The sequence below is a fragment of the Python bivittatus genome, unplaced genomic scaffold, assembly GCF_059951505.1.
Source record: "Python bivittatus isolate LINGU-HERP-01145 unplaced genomic scaffold, Pbiv_v1 ctg000700_np1212, whole genome shotgun sequence".
NCBI lineage: Eukaryota > Metazoa > Chordata > Lepidosauria > Squamata > Pythonidae > Python > Python bivittatus.
This window is the reverse complement of record NW_028277098.1, coordinates 60,529,726-60,555,402: the sequence shown is the minus strand read 5'-3', so window position 1 is coordinate 60,555,402 and position 25,677 is coordinate 60,529,726. Positions and strand designations below refer to the sequence as shown.

At 38.7% G+C, this 25,677-nt stretch overlaps 1 protein-coding gene across 4 annotated transcripts in view; it reads right to left on the bottom strand.

Annotated features, from left to right (window-relative positions):
* Positions 1-25,677, bottom strand: part of ATP2B4 (ATPase plasma membrane Ca2+ transporting 4) — a 166,233-nt gene that overhangs the window by 58,724 nt on the left and 81,832 nt on the right. For all 4 annotated transcript variants that reach the window (XM_088154284.1, XM_088154280.1, XM_088154281.1 and 1 more), the window contains exon 3: positions 8,792-8,989. In XM_088154284.1, the coding sequence (XP_088010410.1) occupies positions 8,792-8,989 (198 nt within the window). The remainder of the gene's footprint in view (positions 1-8,791; positions 8,990-25,677) is intronic.

Here is a 25,677-nt window from a genome sequence, read left to right as displayed (position 1 = left end):
CTACAACACCTTCTAGAACTAGCACCAAAAAGATGTCCTTTTCATCATAGGGGATTGGAATGCTAAAGTAGGAAGTCAAGGAGTAATCGGAATAACAGGCAAATTTGGCCTTGGAGTACAAAATGAAGCAGGGCAAAGGCTAATAGAGTTCTGTCAAGAGAACAAGCTAGTCATAGCAAACACTCTTTTCCAACAACACAAGAGACGACTCTACACATGGACATCACCAGATGGTCAATACCGAAACCAGATTGATTATATACTTTGCAGCCAAAGATGGAGAAGCTCTATACAGACAGCAAAAACAAGACCAGGAGCTGACTGTGGCTCAGATCATGAGCTTCTTACTGCAAAATTTAGGCTTAAATTGAAGAATGTAGGGAAAACCACTAGACCACTCAGGTATGACTTAGATCATATTCCTTGTGAGTACACAGTGAAGGTGATGAATAGATTTAGAGGATTAGATTTGGTAGACAGAGTGCCTGAAGAACTATGGACGGAGGTCCGTAACATTGTACAGGAGGCAGCAACTAAAACCATCCCAAAGAAAAAGAAATGCAAGAAAGCAAAATGGCTGTCTGATGAGGCTTTACAAATAGCTGTGGAAAGAAGGAATGCGAAAAGCAAGGGTGAAAGGGAAAGATATAAGCAACTGAATGCAGATTTCCAGAGAATAGCAAGGAGAGATAAGAAGGCCTTCTTAAATGAACAATGCAAAGAAATTGAGGAAAACAATAGAATGGGGAAGACTAGAGATCTCTACAAGAAAATTGGAGATATGAAAGGAACGTTTAGTGCAAAGATGGGCATGATAAAGGACAAAAAAGGCAGGGACCTAAGAGAAGCAGAAGAGATTAAGAAGAGGTGGCAAGAATACACAGAAGAACTCTACAAGAAAGATCTTAATGTCCCTGATGTCCATGCTGGTGTGATCACTGACCTTGAGCCAGACATCCTAGAGAGTGAAGTCAAGTGGGCCTTAGGAAGCATTGCTAACAACAAAGCTAGTGGAGATGACAGTATTCCAGCTGAGTTATTTAAAATACTAAAAGATGATGGTGTTAAAGTGCTGCACTCAATATGCCAGCAAGTTTGGAAAACGCAACAGTGGCCACGGGATTGGAAAAGGTCAGTTTACGTTCCAATTCCAAAGAAGGGCAACGCCAAAGAATGCTCAAACTATCGCACAATTGCACTCATTTCACATGCTAGCAAGGTTATGCTCAAAATCCTACAAGCTAGGCTTCAGCAATACATGAACCGAGAACTACCGAATGTACAAGCTGGGTTTCGAAGAGGCAGAGGAACTAGAGATCAAATCGCCAACATTCGCTGGATCATGGAGAAAGCACGAGAGTTCCAGAAAAATATCTACTTCTGCTTCATTGACTATGCAAAAGCCTTTGATTGTGTGGATCACAACAAACTGTGGCAAATTCTTAAAAAGATGGGAATACCAGACCACCTTACCTGTCTCCTGAGAAATCTGTATGCGGGCCAAGAAGCAACAGTTAGAACCGGTCATGGAACAACCGATTGGTTCAAAATAGGGAAAGGTGTACGACAAGGCTGTATACTGTCACCCTGCTTATTTAACCTATATGCAGAGTACATCATGAGAAATGCCAGGCTGGAAGAATCACAAGCCGGAATTAAGATTGCAGGGAGAATCATCAACAACCTCAGATATGTGGACGATACCACCCTAATGGCAGAAAGTGAAGAAGAACTAAAGAGCCTCTTGATGAGGGTGAAAGAGGAGAGTGCAAAAGCTGGCTTGAAACTCAACATTAAAAAAAACTAAGATCATGGCATCTGGACCCATCAATTCCTGGCAAATAGAAGGGGTAGAAATGGAAGCAGTAACAGACTTCATTTATTTGGGCTCCAAGATCACCGCAGACGGAGACTGCAGCCATGAAATTAAAAGACGCTTGCTCCTTGGGAGGAAAGCTATGGCAAGCCTAGATAGCATATTAAAAAGCAGAGACGTCACCTTGCCGACAAAGATCTGCATAGTCAAAGCTATGGTTTTTCCAGTAGTAATGTATGGCTGTGAGAGCTGGACCATAAAAAAGGCCGAGCGCCGAAGAATTGATGCCTTTGAACTGTGGTGCTGGAGAAGACTCTTGAGAGTCCCCTGGACTGCTAGGAGGTCAAACCAGTCAATCTTAAAGGAAATCAACCCTGATTGCTCATTGGAAGGATCGATAATGAAGCTCAAGCTCAGATATTTTGGCCACCTAATGCGAAGATAGATCTCTTTGGAGAAGACCCTGATGCTGGGAAAGATTGAAGGCAGAAGGAGAAGAGGACGGCAGAGGATGAGATGGTTAGATAGCATCACTGAAGCAATGAGCATGAAACTGAGCAAACTCAGGGAGGCAGTGAAGGACAGGAAGGCCTGGCGCAATATGGTTCATGGGGTCACGAAGAGTCGGACACGACTTAACGACTAAACAACAACAACAAGATACCTGAGAGGATATTCCCTATTTACAAGAACCTCTAACACTAGAAGATGAAGTTAAATCATTACAAGTTGGAAGACTACAGAAATTGATCAAATATCTGCAGAAATATGGCAAGCACCAGAAGAATCAGTAAAGGTTCTAACTAAACTATGCCAGCAAATCTGGAGAATGATACAGTGGCCAACAGATTGGAAGAGGTCTCCAAAGAAAGGAGACTTAACAAAATGTGCAAACTATCATGCAATATCCTTAATTTCACATGCTAGTAAAATAATTCTTAGGATCATCCATTGCAAAGTGGAGTCTACATGGAAAAGGAAATGCCAAGAACAAGAGACATTATTGCTAACGTACACTGGATAATTGAGAAAACCAAAGAATACCAAAAGGAAGTTAATACGTGTTTCATCAATTATAGAAAGGTCTTTGATTCTGTGTCAAACTATGATGTGTAGTTAGGAAAACGTAGGGAGTATCAGAACATTTCATTATTCTCATGCATAACTGATACACAGGACAGGAAGCCACAGTCCAGACCAAATATGGTGAAACAGACTGGCTTCTGGTCATGAAAGGAGTGAGATAAGGCTGCACACTGTCTCCTTATTTACTCAACCTATATGCTCAATATATATTGAGGGAGGCTGGATTGGGGGAAAAATGTGAATTTAAAATTGGAGGAAGATATGACATACTGATGACACTACTCATAGCTGAAAATGCAAATTATCTGCAAGCTCTAGAAATGAAAGTCAAGGAACAAACTGAAAAAAATGAATTAAGCATTTGGTAGAGTAGCAAAGAAAGCCTTAGAAAATATATTCAAACACTGTGGCACTTCTATATCTTTGAAGATCAGAACTGTGCAGTCAGTGGTTTTCCCTGTGACATTCTACAGAGGCAAGTTTGAAGATGCAGGATGGCAGGAGTAATGATGCCTTTGAACTTTGGTGTTGGAGAAGACTCCTGAAAATACTATGGATAGCCAAGAAAACAAACAAATGGATCACAGAACAAATCAATCCAGAGTTATCACTCAAAGCACAAATGTCCTGGCTCAAATTGTCATATTTTGGACACATTATGCAAAGATCAAGCTCCCTGAGAAATCCATAATGATGGGAAAGGTGGAAGGAAAGAGAGGATGACCAGCAGCAAGGTGGATAGATTCAATTACATTGGTGTATCACTGGAAGACCCGAAGGTCTCAGCTGAGGACAGATCAGTCTGTAGGTCTACGTGGTCACTAAGAGTTGTCATCAATTTGATGGCATGTAATCAACCAAGCAAAAACCAATAGAAAATTGCTACAGCTTGACAGTTATGTTTACTCCAGGTCATGTGTCTCAAGGAAAAAAATTCTGTTCACTGAGAAGGTGGGATAGCCTATGGAATACTGGTATCCTTCAGACAACCTGTGGGATGAGGGCATCCTGCACTGATTTCATATATTAATATCATACATACATACACATACACACATAAGTCTGAACATATGGACAAATCAAACTTGCAGCATTTTAAAAGGGTGAGTTAGACACAAGTCAACTTTCCTTCTGTGAGGTGAATAGCCTTACAGCAGTCAGCTATAAAATGAGAGCATCCAGCTAAGCACCTAATTTGTCAGCCATTTTTCCATTTGAATTGTTTTATAGATAAAATGACTTGCTATTCCAATTTAAAAAATGTATTTAGTAGGGCATACCACAAATTATGAAATTAATCTGGCAAAAGAGATGCAACTCTTCAAGTTGCAAGCAAAAATACTGGAAACAGGATAATAGGCTAGTTTGAACAGGTTTGGTCTTTAAAAAACGAAATGGCAGCAGCAAAATGTCAAATGAAATTCAATGCGATGAGTGCAAAGTAATGCACAATGCAAAGAGCTATTTAATGCAGGTATAGAATACTGAGCTCTGGAAACAGATTTTGGAGTCACTGTACGTTGCTGAAGTAACCAGTGCACCACAGCAGAAGAAGGCAAGCAGAAAGGTCAGAAACTATTAAGTGAGGAGAAGGGGGAGCTCACAAAAGAAAAGCAGTTAACCAAAATCACTGTTGGGCATACTGCTCAACCCCATGAAGAGAAGGCATAAAAGAATGGTTCCAGAGAAAAGAAAACCAAATCAAATAAAACCACAGACAATGCCAATTTCAATTGCAAGGAAATGCCTAGAAGTCTGTTAGTGAAGGAATGGTAACCCAAACCTTTCCTTCCAAAAGTGGGGGGGGGGGAGATAATCACAAAGTTGAATTTACTCAGGTCTCAGGAGACATGAATGAGGATAGCTAGATTCAGAATTGCTACCAAAGATGACATTAAAACAGGGAACAGTTCCATGAAATGAATTACCAGGTGACTTCATAAAAAGCTGATTCTACATAAGATACAACTATTCTATAGAACTGTGAAGGCAGTAGCATAGTTGTAAAGGCTACTGGCATGGATTTTTAAAAAGGATTCAGTACTATGTTTTTGGAGATTGAGACTCTTAGCAGCTACTGTGACAGTTCTGTGTGTGTGTCTGTGTCAGAGAGAGACAGAGGCCGACAAATTGCTATTCTTTTAAATCTTGACTTTTCTACTATATTCAGCCTTCAGCCCAATCACTTTTGATCACAGGATGTTGGGCTAAATTAATCAGTGGATTTATACAATTTAGCTTAAGTGATCAGTGAGTAAGAAATGGCCACTCAGCAATGTTAACCTAAGGCATCTTATCCATACTGCTAGAATGGATACTCATGAGTAAATCAGAGGTAACATCGCAAACTTACCAGAATGGGAAATGGAATATTTTAAAATGTTGCAAACAAGTTGTTTTGAGATTTTGAAAAATGCAACTAACATATTTATATTAATAGTCTAGTGACTGAATGTCTGCCTGTCTAACTTTTCATGTACAAACCTTTCTGTTCTTAACTTTGGTAATGATGGTACTGTATTATTTCAAATACAAGCCCTTGCAATTTGCGCTATGCATTGCTAACAACCTGGATATAGTAAGAACAGCACCAATAAATAATTTAATCATCTACCTTATCTATGTAAATAAAAGTTAATTAGTTTCATTTCAAGTGTCTTTTTTCTTGTGCAGAAATAATCTGCAGTGTGTCTCAGAACAGCTTTCCCAAACCTGGCATTCTGTAGATACACTGAAACTACAAAACCTATAATTTCTGGTCTTTGGCAATGTTGAGAATTCTGTGAATTGTAATCGCAACACATCTGGAGGGTGTTGGGAAAGCTGTCCTGGGGAGGAAAAAACAACAACCTAGTGCAGATGGAGTTGTAAAACTGAACAAGTCTTCTAGCAAGGGACAGTGACAAGCACGAGTGCATTATTAGAGCTCTATTTAGATAGAGTTCACTACTTTTCCTCTTTAGGCTAATTCTCAGGTTTTCAACTCCAAGGATTGATATCTATCATCTCCTGTAAAAAGCTACAGAGCTCAATCTTTTAAAAAAAAAAAAAAAGTGGGGTGGGCGGGATTGGGTTACAGCAGTGAGACATGAACTTCCAATGGACAATTTCCACAGAAAAATGAACGGAACAAATTTCATTGACAGCACAAAGTTCTGCTGGGCTTCCTGCCATGTGAAAATCAGCAACAAAGATGCCTTCTCCAAGCAGCATTAGTCAGTTGCATTTTTAAAGAAATACCTAGTTAAAAGTTGATAAACTAGTATGGGATCTGATTTTCCCAAAACAGGATACTTCTGGATATCTTAAAACATCACCAGACTGGGCAGAGCATTCCCTCTTAATTGTCCTTCTTTCAGTCTCCATGGCGTCAGAAACATGCTTTACAGTAGTTTCAACCATCGACTTACAGCAGCAATACTGACAATCAAGAAAGGAGCAAATATTCCCCTTTCTTTCTTGCTGAAGGGCTTAGAACAGTATTTTTCAGACTTGGCAACTTTTAAGATGTGTGGTCTTCAACTTCCAGAATTCCCTAGCCAGCCTATGCTAGCTGGGGAATTCTGGGAGTTGAAGTCCACACATCTTAAAGTTGCCAAGTGAAAAACATTGGCTTAGAGAGATGCCTTGTAAGTGCTATGTTCTTTCCTATTTATGCCCATTACAGTTTCATATCTTACCACTGATCCCTACCTAAATCCATGTGATTATCTGAATATCAACATGATCATAGCATTTTTAACTGCATGATCAATAATCACCAGCTTTTGTTTTATTACTTTTCATGACACTCACATAATACTGAATTACTCTTTCCGTAGACAGGACTGAAATATTGTCTCATATTTTATTAGAATTTGAAATGCTGCACAACATTATAAGCTCAAAAGAAAAACCCTAAATTACAGTAAATAATACTGCCTTAGTTTTTAATTAGCAAAATGGCATTATTTACTTCCTGGGACTTGGCGTTTTATGTCTTTTAATGGGTACATCAATATCCCTTTAGTTAAGGTGGTTTCCAAAAAGAATAAAAAAGTTAACGAACCTCACATTTCTATTCCTTATGAAAATAAAAGTATTCAAAACTTGGCATTTATGATCTATATGATGAAGTCTACAATTTTGCCTATTTCAACTGAAACATAAAAACTGGTGGGGTAATTGAACTTTTTAATCTATTTTTGAACAAGTACTTGTATATTATCCATTTCAATCAAATGTTAATAACACAGGTGATATGCCAACGGATGTACTTTATTCAGACTTGTGAAGGAAGGCAATCCTTCATTTGTTTTATGAAGTTCTGAGCAGCAATTCAATAGTTGCTGGCAAAGACTTCCATGCTGTATTCCAGCACAAGGTTGAGTAGCAGCAAATGAACCAGAAACAACCTACAGTAGTGCTAGATTATGTAAGTTTTATTTCTTTTAGTGGGTATTCAGAATATAGTTGCAGTCTTCATTTGCAGTTTAAACCCTTCATTATAAACTTTAGGAAGGAAGTTTCAATAAACAACCCAGGACCTTTCCTTTTTATAATTTAGCATAAAGAAGCTTCTAGGTATTTCAAAACCTTGGTCCCTTGGTATTTGACTGGGAGTTTTGCTTATTCCAATTAAAAGTACTTTTCTTCTGTTCTTTCAATTCACTGTAATAAGCAAATAGAGTTACAAACATACCTTGCTTGTATAAGTAGTACAAATTTCAACCAAAACTGTGAAGCATTCTCTGGGAAATAAAATCATGCTTACTACTAGTTAACTCTAATTATCATAAAGCCTAAGAAGGAAAACAAATTAAGATACATTGGTATTGGTGGACTATATTAGTGATAATTTTATTTTTCAAACACCAGAAAAATGACGTTCTATGCAAGAACAAGTATTTTTCAGGTGGATGTTGATAACCCCCTCCTCCCCAAAAAACCACTTGTCAATTTAAGACTTGAGTTAAGGTTTACCTATGTTGGCTAAAGCACCAAAGCTAAGAAAGGGAATCCACATCACAGAAAAGACTAATTTCCTTTATAGAACCAAGTAGGACTAAGATAACATAGAATATCTTGCTTCTATACATCTGGATTTGGGTCTGAAAGGCCACAGAAAAACATGGGCACAAGAAAGATAAGCAAAGCAAAACACAATTTTTACATTATAGACAATATTACTTCTAATCATGGGACATGCCTATTAGCATCCAATTTTCTGGTTTTGTAAAGCTTGAGCCAATGAAAACAGCCAAATGAGTAACTTCTTGGATCAAGTGTTATCTTACTCTCTCAGTATATTCAGCACTATTACACTAAGCCAAAAGTGGGCAAGAAAAGACTGTTATACTGCCAGGAACAAATTCAGCTGGGGGGCAGAGGGGGAGAGAATCTATGTTTTATAGTCATTCAGGTGAAAGAACAAAGAATTAAAGAATATTAAACCATTCAGCTAATGAAAACTCAGCACAGATAACATTCTCACCAAGGGTCTGGGGCCTAGGAACAGCCAACAGTCTTTGACACTCAAAAATATTGTTTCTATGAAATGTGATTTACTTTATTGTCACAAGGTGAGCTATTCATTCAGAAGCAGCAAGGAGAAACATATTTCAGCTGGCCAGGGCCCCAGTTTTAAGCTGTAAGAGAGATTGGTCTGGCATTCCTCAGCCTTGACCTTCTCTGCCCCCCAATCTGTTCTCATGTGGTCTGCAATTTCAAGTACTGGAGTTAGTGAGCACCCTGCTCTAATAATAATTGGACAGAAATAGTGAACCAGCTGAACATGTTTCTGCTTTTTCAACTTATGCAGGGATGGACAGCCTTCCTGGATCACAGCAAGGATATCTCTATCCGTCCAACACTTAGCTAATATTTATTGAGAAAAAGCAGTTCACTCACCTTCATTGTTGCCATCAGGAGGATGATAGAAAGAGAGACCCAGAGAAATTATGGCTGCAATTTCCAAGATGATTAATGTGACATCCTGCAATGCTTCCCAAACTAACTGCAGGAAGGTCTTCGCCTTTTTGGGTGGGATGAAGTTCTGGCCAAATGCTTGTCTTCTTTTTTCTAGATCTGCTGGGTTCCCAGACAGGCCTGCAAGCAAGGAAAAGGAAATTAAACATTATGTCAAGAAAGTGAAATCCCTTTGATCTCTTTCTCTAAAGCAAAAGGATCTTCCACATTGTCCATTATTTCTACAACTTAATAATTTCCTGCCAGCCCAAACATAGTGCTCTTTGGTACTAAATGCTGCCTGCCAATAGATCTCATGAGCAAGAATGCTCTCTAAAACAGGCTGAAGGCCTGGTGAATGGAATGGAGATTGAGACATGAAGAGGTAAAAACAGGCACTGTAGCCTTAAAGAACCTAAGTATCACTGAAATTGAATATTTCTATCTACTGGCAGATAGAGCATCCTCTCCAATGTTTAGCTTTGTCATGGAGAACGTCACTATTATGATATGCTGTGCACCATCTTCTCCATGCTGCACCAGTCTGTGATTGTACAGATAGATAATCTGGTATTTGCTATGAAAATTGGACATCCCGAATTTCTGCTGCTGCTATTATTATTGTTGTCGTTAATATTTTGCTCCATTTACTGGAAAGGAAACAGGCATTCTATAAAAAGACAGTGGGCCTTCCCATAGGAAACAGTAAGTCAAGAGTTCCACTAGACTTTATAGGGCCAATCTGTTTCCTTTTCTTACTCTAAATCCCCTTTCAGCAAGAGTAACTGAATAACCACTCAAGAGTAACTCAAGAGTAACTAAAACACCCTTTTCAGGACTTATAGCAGACTGTAATGCAGTGTCTAGAAACTATAGCACTGCCACACATACAACCAAAAGTATGGATCCAGTATGTAGACATTTTTGGTCATAATAAAAAAGGAGCAACTAGAGAAGACACATGAAACAATCAACATTTTCAAAGGAATAAAGATCACAAGGGAAGAAGAAAACAACAACACACTACCCTTCCTGAATATCCTCATCAGCAGAGGAAACGATGGCAAATTAGAAACACAAGTCTATTGAAAAACAACCCACATTACCAAGGTAACAACCCAACCTCCCACAAGAGGAATAATGTGTAAGAACATTATTCAGATGACTACAAATGCACTGCAGCAACCCAGAACACCAGAAAAAGGAAACAGACCACCTATACGTCCTCCAACAAAATGGATACCCACGCAACTTTATCAAAAAGCGCCTGACCACTCAACCCACTACAGCACAAACAACACAAGCTATGAAAAGAGTAACACTGCCCTACATCAAAAACATCTCAGAAACTACCAACAGACTATTACATCCACATGGTACCATTGTAGCACGCAAACCGATTAAAGCCCTCCAAAACTTCTTAAGTAAACCAAAAGAACCAGTAGCCAAGAAGAAAAAACAGGAGTCATCTACAACATATGTTGTAGTGTAAGGATACTATATGTAGGACAGACAGGCAGAAGACTAGCAGAGCACATCCATGAGCACCAACTAGCAGTCAGAAGACACAATGAAAAGTCCTTAATCTCACAACACATGGACAGACTCAACCATAGTTTCAACTGGGAAACTATGAGCATCCTAGACCAAGCTAAATCCAAAAATGCTAGGGAATTCCTGGATGCTGGGCATTCAGACAAAACATCCATCGATAGACATATAGAGAAAAAATGCATTTACACAACATTAAAAAAAGACAGAAAATGTAAGAAGGAAATAAATAGACCAGAACACATCCTCTCCAGCAACCAACACCCAGATAAGCAGGGATTAACACCAAACAGTCAAGCAGAAAACAATACCCTAATTAAGGAACTGCCAAGGAGAAAACCGCACCCCCACCAACACTGGCAAGGCAAGCTACCGTATATAAACAGGGAGCAAACCCCACATTCACAAGCACTGATGATGTTACTTAGTTAGGTAATGAAATGTCTGCAAGCAAACAAAACCAAGCTCAGAGAGCACCAAGGACTCCATAGTTCAACCCTGAGCTACATCTATTCTCTTCTACTGGAGTAACTGAATAACTCACATGGCATTCTTAAAATCTAGAAATAGAAGTCTACTTGTTTCCCTCCAGATGTTTCAGTGTACAACATTGTTTGAGGACAAAAGCTTAATGCAGCTTTCCTCCATCTAGGTGTCCATCTGGGATTTCAACTCCCAGAATTCCATAACTAGCATGGACATTGCTGAGAAGTCTGGGAATTGAACTCCACATATATACTAGACAGTGTTAAGGTTGGGGGATGTTGACTTAACTCAGTAAAATAACTTACATTAAGATTTTTTTTTTAATGGTTTCCCCTTGGAAATTTGCTGCTAAGATTTAGGAACAGTTTCTACCACTTTCTGCTCACAACCTGTTGCTGCAACAGTCAATTTAATGCTTTACCCCAAAAAAGCCTATTATTACACAAAACAATTTTCAGTTCATATCATTGTGAAAAAAATGCTAGAAAATGTGTGGGCAATTTCTCAATAGCACACAGAAATCACAGTTGCATGAGGTTGAGAAAATTTCTTGTGGTTTGCATGCTTACTTCTCAATTCATTTTAGCTTTTCAGAGTATTTCAAACCAAAAGTCAACTGCCCTAAATGACAGCTGCGGAGATTGATAGTGATCTCTGCAGCTGTCTTTTGGTTTTTATGCTGACTTTTGCACAGCTGTTTAAAGTCTTACCAACCTGTCTTCTTCCCACTTGTGTGGAAAATATATAATTCTGGAAAACTTGGCACAGAATATATTAAGACTGCAGCATAAAAGCAATGCAGATAAATTCAAATTGCTTTATTGGAATAATTGACTTCACTTATGGGATTGCAATTTTTGATATATTAAATAGGTGCACCTGCACCTTAAAAATTAAATTCCTACATCTGTTCTCTTACAAATGCTATAAGAAAAAATGGTATGTGAGACAAACATGTATGTATCCAATAATTCACAGCGAGATATGTCATTCCTGTATTTAAACACAGCTCACTTACATTAAGAGAGGGAGTGATACTTTGCATGCTTGAGGGACAGGACCAGCTGCATATAAAAGGCCTTACTCTGTATTTTTACTGAATCATATTATTTGGCAGTGTTATCAAAGTAGCCCTTAGAAATCAGAGAGAAATGCCAACTCAGACTAATTTAATTCTCTTTGCTGCCCAAAGTCACTTGTTAAGATGGGCAGCCATATAAATTGAATTAAATAAATACATAAATAAATGGCTGCTCTCACTCAAATCATGATAAACAACAATAATGCAGGCACTCACCATCATACTGAAAATTCTCACATCATAAGCTATACAGGTAGTCCTCGACTTACAATCACAATTGGGACCAGAACGTTCATCACTAAGTGATGTGGTTGTTAAGTGAGTTGTGCCCAAATTTTATGACCTTTTTTGCCATGGTTGTTAAGCAAATCACCATGGTCGTTAAGCAAATCCAGCTTCCCCCATTGACTTTGCTTGTTGGAAGCCCCCTGGAAAGGTCACAAATGGTGATCACGTGACCCCAGGACGCTGCAACCATTGTAAATAGATGCCAGTTGCCAAATGCCCTAATTTTGGTCACAAGACCGCGGGGATGGTTGTAAATGTGAGTACTAGTCATAAGTCACTTTTTTCAGCGCTGTCATAATTTTGAATAGTCATTAAATGGTTGTAAGTCAAGGACTAACTGTAATGGGATTTGCTTGTATTTATGGCTTTGTGAATTGAAAAAAGCAAACTACACCAAAAATGAAAAAAATATTTAGTTGAATGTATTCATACACGATGTTGAGGGTTGGCTATGTAATGATCACCAGATCCCCAAAAGGTATCCCTGACTTTCCCAAATTTATATACATGTGTGTTGTAATGTTTGTGTTTTTCTTTCTTTCATGGCTCTGAGGTTACTTCATTAGAGCAGCAATGGCACCCCAAAAGTAGGCTGACCCCTATACTGAGCCACAGACAAATATATCATGGTCTAGTATGGTATATAAAAGGGGGATGGGTTGGGAAGAGTAAATTGTCAAGTTTGGATGTAAAGGGTGACTGGCTTTGCTCATGTATAAAGTTGGAGGTTCACTCCCTAGTCCATCAGCAAGGTACAGGGAAAAGTTGACAGAACAGCATGTAAGGTCAGCCAATTTCATGGTCACCAAATAAACATGAAAAAGTTTTTTCAGCACAGAATGGAAGAATGGGAACAGCCAAAGGCTGAAACAACTCCTGTCTCTTCTCCACTTCAAATTTCATCTCCTTATTTGGTCAAACAATATTATGAACACTTACCACCAACCTATAAATTTTTGAAACTGGACATCTTGCTTTTATATGCAATAGTAAATTAACATACATTCAGAACTTGCAATTTATTTCATTTATTTAACTACATTTGTATAACCAGATTGAGAATGGGGTGGGGTTTGGGGGAAGGGGTTGGCAACAGTAGACTAAAGGCAGCTGGCAGAGATGTAGTGTTTCCTCTGCTTTAGGGATAAGAAAGAATTGCAGTGCTATAGAGGGTGTTAGGTAAGAACAAAATATTAGAAAACATCTGTTTTGAGTGCTTTATTTTGCCAGTTTCAAATCAATTAATGCTAGCAAACGCAGTGTGTTGAGGATTTTGTTTTACTGTGAAATTGGATTGGAAAAATGGCAGGGAACACTACCTCAGAGGAGTCTAAAACAGTTTGACACTGGGAACTTTTTGGAGTCTAAAAATATTTCTTCCAAATCATTCACTACTCTTCTAATCTCTAAAACATTTTGGAAATAAGCATTACTAAAAGTGTCATGCCAACAGCCTTTGGCTTTTGTACTATCCTTTGACTTATTACTGAAAGCATTTCATGCAGAAAGGTTCTCTCTTTGGTGCTCCTAATAAAAGGTCACCAAAATTCAACCATTTCCTAGATGACACACAAACACAAAGTGGGGCTGGTAGTGGGAGGATTGAGGTCAAATTTCAGGATTTCACTGTAACTTTTTATAATCAATCCATATTTTGAACTAATTTCACTACACTGAAATGAAAATTTTAAACAACTGGATTTGTTCTGAGTTTTCTTCAGAATAACATTCCATTTTCTTTCCTTTAGTGTTTTACCAGACAAAATGTTTACAAATCTCCACTGGTACAGCCCCCACCTCAAAAAATCTAAAACCAAAAAGTTTTTTTTACGTTAGTCTTCCTCAGTAATTCATCTGTTTTATCTTAACAACTTTGTACGGTAGGCTAGGTTTTAAGTTCCCATGATCCCGGCCCAACAAACTAACTGCTAGGCCACCTTGGCTTTTATTTGATGAAGACCAAGCAAGCTAACCCTAATGAATGCCCACACACTTTTAGGGAGAACTGATATTTCTCAAGAGAATATATGGACTTGCCCAGGGATAAGAAAACAAAACCTTGGCAGAAAAAGAAACTAAGCATATATTCAGCGCTTATGCACAACTCTATCCGCCAAGCCCCCTACAGCTTAAAGCTATACAGATTCAATCTCTCAAGATTAACGCTGGTCCTTTCTGCTGTCAGAACCTCTAAAGCTTCTAACTGGCACTTAAGACGTTCAAGAGCCAAGTTCCTGGCAGCTCCCATAATGCCTTGCTTAGACAGAAAAGGTCAGAATAATGGTCCTGCATAGTAACCACCTGCATGTCAGTTTCTGTGATATATCAGATGCTCCTTTGGATTCCCAGCAGCCACCCCAATTCAGAAAGGCTTGCAAAACTCTCTGACCAGAGATTCACATTCCCAACCCTTCACAGTGCATGAAGGGGCAAGAGAAGGAAGAACCTTCTTGAATTACTAAAATCCGCTGGCCGAAATGCACACCGAAGGTGACAGGAAAATACATTTTGTTTTTACCCAGAGCAAGCTGTTCAGAAACGGTGCAGCTCTTGTAAGGAAAGACTGGATATTACCCAGTGCAAACTGTCTTCAGGATTCTAAGGGTGAAGTGGGCACACAGATGCTGAATTTACAAAAAAGTGACTATGATACTGAACTATCCAAAGGCTTCGCCGGGGCCCTGAGGCTGAGTAGCAAGCTTCAAGGAAGGTAAACTCTCTCATAAAGTATGAAACTATGGAATTCTCTACCACATAATTTAGGAATGGCCTCTAACTCTGCCCAAAAGAGATTATACAACTTTGCTTATGGCTATTAGGATGTCTTTGTATTAGCTGAGCATCAGAGGCAACAGTAATTATGGGATGCATGTGTGGGAAAGTGCTATTGCACTCATGCCTTCTTGTGGGCTTCTTATGGACATCTGGTAGGCTACCATGGAAACAGAACGCTGGACTTGACTCAAACTGCATTTGAAGGCATTTCAGACAGAGGGATCATTCCTTAGCTTCCACCCTCTATGTCTTTAGGTTTATATGTTATTAATAAAATTCACTTCAGGGTGTATTTATTATTTTGACTTTCCTTCTTACTTGAAAAAAATAAGTGTAACACCATTGGGAAAACAAGGATGGTTGTTGGAAGGAAATGAGGAAAGAGGATGAAACTTCATACAATCTGGAATTAAAGACTTATGTGCAAATTTCTCTGGGGCTATATTTATATAAACATGAGCAAAGCAAGCACAGTCTTATCATGTCATTCTCCTCTTTTTCAAACAGGTTGAAACATGCTCAGTGAAGGCATATACAGTCTCTCAAAGCTCTCTTTTCCTCCACTTATATGAAAGGATATATAGTCATTCTGCAAAAAGACAATAGCCCTTCCAGTAAAATTAACAAGAATCAGTAGGTCATGAAGAGAGAGATATATTCCACTAGACTTTATAGGATCAATCTGTTTCCTCTTCTTACTTTAACTCCCTTCCCAGCAAGAATAGGTGAATACTTCTATATACAAATAACCTTGACATAGCATTTGCAAAACCTACAGGAAAGTTGTGTACCTTTAGATGTTTTAGTTTAAAACATCCCCAATTCCTTGGTATTGAACATGCAGCTGGAGGATACAAGCTTGTGTATCCCTGTTTAAGCTATTTAACTTTCCTCAATCTGTGTGCCCTCCAGATTTATAGATTTCAACTCTCAGAATTCCCTAACTAGCATGCCATTTCAATTCCCAGAATTCCCTAGCTAGCATGCCATTGCTGAGAAGTCTGGGAGTTGAACTCCACACTATCTACACAGTGGTAGGATTGGAAAATGTTGATTTAGCTCAGTAAAATAGCTTCTTACATAAGAATGATTTTTTCGGGGGTTGGGTGGGAATGGTTTCTCACTGGAGGTAATCTATATGCATTTTGCTGCTAAGAGACAGAAGCAGGTTCTACCACTTTCTGCTCACAACTTATTGCTGCAACAGCCAATTTAATACTTGTACCCAATAAAAGCTTCTCCACAAAGATAATTTGGTTAAAATTTCTCTCATGAAAGAAAAACAGTAATGCAGAAAATATCTCTAGGTCTCTCCGTGAGGCACAGGAGAGCAATAATTATCCCTCTGGGTCCTTATACTATTTAATATAAATGCATATTAGAGGTTCATATATACAAACACATCCCTCAGGCCCACAATGTTGTTCTATATGCCAGTTAATTATCCAGTATATGGCATGACATCATCAAACACTGACTAACCAAAAAGCCAAAACTGGTAAGGATGCTCCCCATAATCTTTTCTAACTCTCTAAGATACTTTCTACCACCTCAGTTTCCTTCTGTCTTTTGTCTGAGCAGGAGGACAAAGTTCCAAATGAATCACTGGACTGTAGTTCCTATTGTTTTTCTAAGAATGACTTCAGAGTGTTTCATAAGCTTCATCAAGGGAGGTTTTGAGGGCACACTGATGACCATGGGTTCCTTGCTGGGGGCCAAACAATACAAAAAACATAACACCACCATCCCAAACAGATGCCTTCTAGATGTATTGGATTAGTATTATTCTCAGCCAATATGTCCAAACACTGCAGGAAGCACAGCCTGTGGTGATGTTAGCTTCGCTAATCACTTTGATTATGGGTGGCTGTGAAGGGAATGTACTCGTGCATGGCCATGAGAATTTAAGAACTTACTTCCATTTTTTTTATTCACCATGGCTTACAATTGTATTTAAATCTGAGAAAAGGGAATTTGAATTATTTGACACAATTTGCCTTGTTAACATATATTACAGTTCACCATAGTATGATTATGTTGAACAGTGATTGCACCACACTAGTACATTGCATGTGGCTAGAGAAGTACAGCTTCCAACCCATTTGTGAATGGCTTGCAACTTATATTAATGAAGGCAGTAATATTTCTGGTAAGTCAGTTTAACTTTCAACTAGATTTTCTATTTACACTGTAATCTGCAGCAGATAGAAATAGTGTATGGTTTGTCTTCACATAATATACCTACAACTGTCAAATCATGGATGGGTGGCTGGAAGCTGCACCTTTCAAGTTATTTGTAGCAGAAGCCATTAACTGCAGGGAACCCTCACTCCAAGTGTTCATCATGTAAACAGGCTATTGTTAAGTGTGCTGTGGAAGCTGAGTCAACTTCAACCAAAGATTAGCCATCATTTAAGCTTCTGATGTATTGCTAAACTGCAGTTAACCAAGAACAGAAGCTTCCTATCTCACTGTGGCCTTGAATAAAGTTTCTCTGGTTGGATGAGAAACTAAAACAACATCATAAAAATAGCATCTAACAAGGAGTGCGGGACGAATACAAAATGTAAAAACTCTCATCCAAATACAGTTAAATTAAGCAAGTAAAATGCCTGGGAAAGAGGAATCTACTTGGCTTTTGTTAAAAAGATAACCTTTTGAAATCAGGCGAGCCTTTTAAGAAGACATTGTAGCAAGAGAGCCATGTTATTCTATGGTGGCAAAAAGTCAAAAGAATCCTAGTAACGCCTTTTCCAACTAACAAGATTAATTAGAAGGCCTTAGGGTTTCATGAGCTGCAGCTCACTTCAGCAGATGCATGACAAATGCTTATGCCTTTTAATAAAATGTGTTAGTTGGAAAAGATGCTACCAGGATCTTTCTGACTTTTTGCCTCCTAAGAAGACTATTCCATAAGCATGACATCACAATTAAGCAAGCCTATACAATCTTGAGTTGAACTTCATTTACTGGAGTCATTTAAGAATCTTGCAGTGCAGATAATGTTTTATTGTTATCTGGATAACAGTAGTAGTCTACCTATCTGGTTGTAAAAGCAAGTGGAAACCAAGATAAAGGGCAAATACTGCAATAATACTGTAACAATTTAATCCTGTTATGAATGTATGGAAGAGACACATCATTAGCAACATATCCAGTAACGCGCACTAAATCCATGGCTTTTGGAAACCAATTCTTCAAGGCATCAACACAGAGGAAGCATTAAAGAGATGTTGAGCAGAAGAAAGAATTCATGTAAATTACTAGTACTTTTGTAAGCCTGACCCTTAAATCTGCCTGCACTTCAATTTGCTATACAAAGAAAGAAGTCATGCTTCCTTCCTGCCATCCTGTCAGCTTTGAACAATAGTTCTTAGGCTCAATTCATATCTTCCAAATTGCACATATTATGAATGTTGTTTTGTCAGTGGGAACATTCACAAAACAAACATGATCAGATAAGGACTCACACAGAGTTCATTTCAAGCTGTTGCATACAAGGCAAAGTGTTTTCAAAGGCTCTGGGGTCTGTGTATGTGTGTGTATGCACACACATGTGCACACACATGTATACATGCATGTTTATTTTTAAAAAAGCATACTCAAGAGTCTTACGTGGTATGAGCTCTCACTGTCATACAAAAGAGTGGAATAACAATATTTTTTTAATATAATTTTATTGAGAGTTTTAAAACAAGAATAAGAATTAATACAAACTAAAATAGAGTAAGAAAGAAAAAAGAAAAAGAAATAATAGAAAGCTAAAGTGCAAAAAGAAAAAAGAAAAGGTAGAAGAAAAACAGAAAAGAAAGAAAAAAGATATAAAGAAGTGGCTTCCAATCTTTACAGCAGTTATAACTACAATTGTAGATTTACCTCTTTCTCTAAAGTTACATCGTGACTCTCTTCTTCCTATAATCTATCCTATCTAATTGTCAAAACCATAGATAACAAGTTCATTTTTTTCTGTTATATGCAAAAAGTCCATAAGGGGTTTCCAGTCAACAATAAACGTAGAAATTGTCTTTTCTCTAATCAAACAGATCAATTTGGCCATCTCAGCAAGTTCCATCATTTTCAGCAACCATTCCTTCATTGTAGGTATGCCAAATCTTTCCATTTTTGTGCGTACAATAATCTCACTGCAGTTATATTTAAAAACAACTTCCATGATTTTTCCAAAAGAGTGGAATAACAATGTTCTCAGGGAAACGGCCATGGGTATGGAATAAGTAGAGGAGTTGGAAGGAGGGTAAGTTTTGGGGAACGCAAGACAGCTTCAAGAAAGATATAGTTACTACTGTTTTCCCTTGTGAATTTTAGTTTGTTAATAAAAAAATGGAACAATAATTTTATCAGTCCCCAAAAACCAAATTTTAAAATTCTATCTAAAATCACTATTTCTTTTGACAAGGTCAGCTAAACAGACGTGAATAATCATGTCTTTTGATGTTGCACAGAGCAAAAAGAAAGTTGAAGGCACTGGCCTTGTGGCCATTCTTGCTGATATTCTAGAAACAATAATACTTTGAGATTTTAAATTTGAATAAAGTGAGAAAGTTGGAGGGAAGGGGGATCCACTTATGGAGTTTAAGAAAAAATATCATTTTTACATTGGACAAGATATTTCTCCTTCTCCTACTCCTACTCCAGAAGATCTGCATTTGGCCATCGACCAAAACAGATGGTGCATCCATAATACAGGGCAGTCAGTGGGGAATCAGTATTTTTATTATTGGTGGTAGCATTTTTGTGGCTAAGAGACCTAGGGAATATGATGCCACCAGAGTTGGCAAGGGTGGAAATTTTGACCAATTTTTTTCCTGTTTCCAGAGGGGTTGGGATGTTTTTTTTTTTTTCTTTCTTATGAATATCAGAGGCTTAAGCATCTATTCCCTTTAGTTTCCTGCTGAAAATCAGAAAGTGGAAATAATGCAATCTTCAGGAATACCACAATTCCTGTCTTATACACTTCCAGCTATGGATGAAGGCAACACATGACTGAATTATCTCCCACCCTTCCATATATACTTCTTGACGTGAAAGCTTTTGATTTATAGAATTCTGTCCCTCCCACAGCAATCAGTCATGTAACTCCTGATCTCCAGGCTGAGACTTCATACAAGTTCAGTCAGGTCTAGTAGCAAATAGCAGTCTAGTTAAGGGCTAGGATATTCAGTTTGGATTAGGCATGCCTTAGGATTCTTTATCATCACTGCAACAAGAAACTATCCTGTATAGTTAATAAGCAAACGGCAGGTTGATATTTAATAGATGGACCTTCCCTCAGCATGGAATTACAGGAATAGATAGAAATGGGGTTAATAAAGCAACAGGAGAGTGGGAGAAGAGTAGCTATTACTGCCAGTGGTGAATCACGGCTTTATTTGCTGACACTCGCTTCACCCAAGGGAGATGAGAAAGTTTTTCATGTCAAATGACTCACAGCACAACTTTACTCCACAGAAGCAGATACCTTTGAATAACCTCCCCCCCCCCCCCCCGCGGTTTCTATCCCACGTCTCCAAAACTGCCAAGTTCACAAAGAGGAATCTTTCTAAATAATATTAATTTAATTCCACATAAGACCCAATATCAAGTATTATTTCTGTTGCTGTTGTAAAAGAATCTTAAACCTCTTAAATGAAAATCCTGCATTTCAGATCATTATTATATAAATTGGTTTAATAAATAAATTTTGTTTTATTTTTAATTAAGATATTTTTGTTATTTTGTTTAGCTGCCTTGCAATTATTCAACTTGTATTATCAACCTATCTTGAGACAAGGTTTTTTTTTAACAGAACAAAAAAATCTGAAGATTCAGACAGGTGCCCACGTTCAGCAAAAAACTAAGACCAATGGAAAGTTAAATCTGAACAAAATGGGGAACTTCTCACTCTCAGACGTAGCCTGGTTCACCATCGGGCATCTCAGAAGCTCCATTCATTCCATTCATTCACTGGAGAATATTTCTGAATTTCTGATAGCTTCTCTCTCACACACACCCCACCCCCAACTTTCCTGTTGAAAAAGGCATTGGGCAGGCAAAAGCATTTCTTGGATTACTGATATGTGAACTTCAAAAGCTGACTGCCTAACATTTCATCTTCCCAATGCCTCTCTCTTTGGAGAAACCTTAGGCATAAAAAGCCCGCCTCCAGGAATTTGGCCAGTTAAGAAGCTGAATACTTTGCTTCTGTTTGAAGGGTTATAGTGGGCTTCACACTACGTAGAGAAGGGCAAGAAAAGAAAAACTGGAATGGGTGGGAACCGGGCATGCACATTCCTGGCAATAAAGGCTGCTTGGCTGGGATTCAGCCGTGTAAATTGTCCACGGAGAACTCTTATATTTTAATAGTGGAAGACAGAAAGTCTCAGCAGACAGCTTGAATCAGCAAAATGCACTCAATAATTTCCTCATTACTCACAGGAAAGTTTCTGGGCTTCCCATACCATTTGTCCGAGTAGCATCCGTCTCCCATTTGGTACACAAGATAGCTAATCTCGAGAGCTCTATCCAGACAGCAATGTCCCCACTGCTGATTTAGTGCTTATTCATAGCCCTGGAGATAAGGACAAGTCAGGGAAGAGGCACCAGCTACGAGAAGCAGTAAATGGCTGCTCTACCAACTGTAAACCCCAGTACAGCACAGCACAGCACACTGGACTACACTGCTGAAGTACGCTTGAAATATTGTTGGACTATAACCTCCATAATCCTAAATCATACTAGCTAGGGCTTATGGCAGTTAAGGAACATCTGGAGTGCTATTCTGATCTATTTTGGCTTCCTTCTTCCCCCAGGAAAATACACAAACTGTAACAATAACAAAGTGTGGTGCATGCAGGCATAACACCCCCTCTCAGCCACAACCCGCCTTCCTGTAATATGGGTGTAATAATGATGGCCTCTAAATGCAGGAACTGGCAGAATCATTTACAATATTTTTAAATAAGATACCAAGTTAGACAGATGATTAACTCCCTGTCCTAGCTGCTTTTTTTAGGGCACACAGTACCGTACATAAAAAAAACTATGGTAGCAGTATTCACTTTCTACTAAAAATACAAAAAACAATACAAGCAAGCTGCATCTCCAGATAGAACACACACACACACACGCACAAATAAAAGGTACGACTTCTTTCATAAACCAAAACATTGAACAATGGGAATTGGATGGTTTCTTGAAAAACAGCAAAGGAATAATGGCTGAACATATTACCTTTTATCTCTACTTCTAAAAGGGCTGGAGGGTTGCTGTAGAAAAATAAAATAAAAAATAAAAGCAAGGGTCAGTCCCTTTTCAACTTAGGGTCAAGGATGGCATTCTGCAGGAACAACCTGCTGGAGACTATATGGTATACCAATAGTGGATGAAAGCAAACAGTGGTTGCGCTGAGAGCAAAAATGGGTGGGAGCATCATTATTTATTTCTGAAACTCTCTTTCCCCATTTCCTGCCCTCTTCTCTCTTTCTCCCTTCTTTTTGACACTCTTGCGTTTCTCTTTTCTTCACCACACAGCAGACTGCTAAAGAAAGGACTTGCCAGAAGTCTGAATCTGACTTTCAAAGGACTTCTGAAATTAAATCCAGAGCTGTATAAAATTAAACCAAAGGCTGCCCGTAGCAATATGATTGCAAGTTGCCCACAACTGACTTACGGCCCATTTGGTACTTTAACTGATTTTAGCCATCCCAGATGCAATAGGAAATCTCAAACCTAGGCCCTCTCTTCTTCTGACTGCAAGAAAGGTAGAAACAGTCCCACACGATCAGGATGTATGTTAAAAGGGCTACCTACATCAAATCTTGTTCCTTGCCACCCATCACCTGCAACCTCCTGGCTCTGCCAATAGTTTCTCAAGTAAATCAGCAGTAGGTGATTTCTCATGTCGGCAGACTTCCACATGGGTTGCTTGAAATATACTTCTCAGAAGGCAACAAAAAAGGCTGAAGGACTGAATGAATGAATGAATGAATGAATGAATGAATGAATAAGACTACAGGGAAATGTAAAATATTTTTTGCCATGACCACAGACAGACAGGTATGGTCACTGATAGTGGGGAAGAACTCATTACCTGGAAAAAAAAAATGTCAACCTACCATGGTTAAATCACGGGATAGGAAAAAAAGGGATGCAGAAAGCATGTAAAATCCATTGTCAGCCACATTCGCCTTCTGTGAAAGAATTAAAATAGCTATCGACAATAAAACAAAAGCAAAATCAAGTGAAATCTGTAAGGGATAGATAAATTGAGAGGGAGAGGCAAGCACTACCCAGATAACCCTGGTAAAGCCATACCAGGCCAGCAACTAGGAAAAACTGTTTTCATCTTTAAGGCTTAATGTTAACTTCCATTGTCCAGAAAGAAAGCTGCATCTCACTTGGACATCAGTGACAGTAATAGTTTCTGTCATACATATATACATATAGAGAGTTTCTGTCCACTCCTCTAATCCAGGCTAGTTGAAAATACTAAGGAAAAAGTTGAGTCCTCTTCCAGCCATTACTGAATGATGGGGATGAAATTAGCAGTGGAACAAAGAATGACACAAGACTGAAGCATACATTGGTATCCAAAAAAAACCCTAGAGATTGCCTTCCCACGTTGTTGTCACGTAGTGGTTATTTCTGCACCTTTCTATTCTCTTTTCTCTAAACATGATGGCCTCTGCAATTAAGCACATACACAGTGGCCATAGGTACAACACGGGTTCTTATTGAAAGTACCCACCTGACTTTGAGGAATATTCAAAAGCAACACTGAGATTTCCCATTTAAATGAAACAGTATTAGTTAGGTTGCTTTCTAATTAGACATTTTGCTTTAGGAAATATTGAACATGAAAACAAAAAACATGAGGACAGAAATAAGGCATACAAACTCTGGCTCCTTCCCATCATTATTCAAATGTTGAGGACAAACTTATGCAGTGAGTCAATCCATAATATAATCCATCCAGACACTCTACTTTTATTGTTCTTTTAAGAAGGAAAACATTTGGGGTGGGGGGGAATCTGTTTTTCACTATAAATCCATTTTCTCCAAAATCAGTATCTCATTAAAAAAACAACAGATCTACAACTTATATTGCTAACATGCCAAACCTACACTTTTATACAAACTATTTATCATTACTACTTATTTACTATTTATTTACAGCTTTTTGACAGATAGCACTCAAGCTGGTATACCATAAAAATTAAAGAGAAAGACATAAATAATAAAAACATTTTACAACATTACTATACTGTTGAGAGAATTTCAAGTTTACTAAGTTTTAAAAGGCCAAATTCAAAAGATATATCTTAACGCCTTTAGATGGAAGAGATCATCAGCATCAAAAATGAGGACCTATCCTTTCTAGAAGGAAAACACACTCTACTATTTGGGAAGGATGTAGGAAGAGGTCCTTTCTGCATGTCAGCAAGTGTGATTTTGTTGGGTAGAGGGGATAACCCTCTAAATACCTGGGTTTGTTCCTCATAAAACCCCAAAACCGTTTGAAAGGCTAAAATTGATGAGTAACATGTTGCACTGAGCCCGGAAGACAGATAAACAATCCAGATTTTTTTAAAAAAATACTGGAGTGATATGATCTCAGTATCGTGCACCAGTTAGCAGCCATGTCTTATACCGACTTGAGAACTGATGCAGCTTAGCATCCACATTCTTCTGATGACTGGTCCACAAGGCTGCACACTGTCTGAGGAGAGCCCAGAATTATTTCTCCTGAATCACCATGGAGGAGACCATCAGCTCTGTGACAATTTTTCATGGGAAAGAAGGAAGGGGTCCAAGGTGTCAGGAAGGCTTCCTTTCTTATTTCTAAGTGACTGCACTTCCAAACACTACCCAGAAGATCACACTGCTGCATGCTATCTGGAAATAGCAGGGTCAGAAAACAGACAGTCTGCGTGCAAAGCACATGCATGCCCCTGATCTTTGTTCAACCCCTGCTTGGCAGTGAGAACCTCATCAGCAGTTTTCCAATCTATTCCCCACTTACAAGAGGTTACTGCCTGACCACTTGCACTAGCCAACAATGCCATGTAGGCCCCAAGGTGAAATGGGGTATCTCTGAAACCAGAATGGAGGGGAAAGCAAAGATGGGTCAGGCTTGATGAGACAGTCAAGCTGGACCATAGCCCATCCAGTGGTCTATCCCCAGATGTATATACTCATCACTTGGCACAGGAAATACATGCTTCAGTGATCCAGATTTGGCATTTCCACCAGGACAGCCCTCCTTCTCTAATTACATCTTTGGATTGTCTTTCCCTTGCCACTTCCTGTTCCCAATTGCAGCTGTGAAATATGCTAATCTGCTGCTTACACTACAAAACAAGGGAGCTAATAATAACCTGCAAGTTTTCAAAGCACACACACAGAAAAGGGCAGAAGCTACTGTCTCACCCTTCCTAATGCAGCTACCATTCCACACTGGTTGGCCCTTATATGACTGGATCTGGCCCATTTTCTTCACAGTACTATGGCCTCCTCTCCTAAGAATACTTCAGCATGCTAGTTAAAGGGCCTGCCTGCCTGCCTGCCTGCCTGCCTGCCTTGCCTGCCTTGCCTTGCCTGCCTTGCCTGCCTTCCTTCTCAACTGCAATTAGATATTTTTTCTTTTAACCAA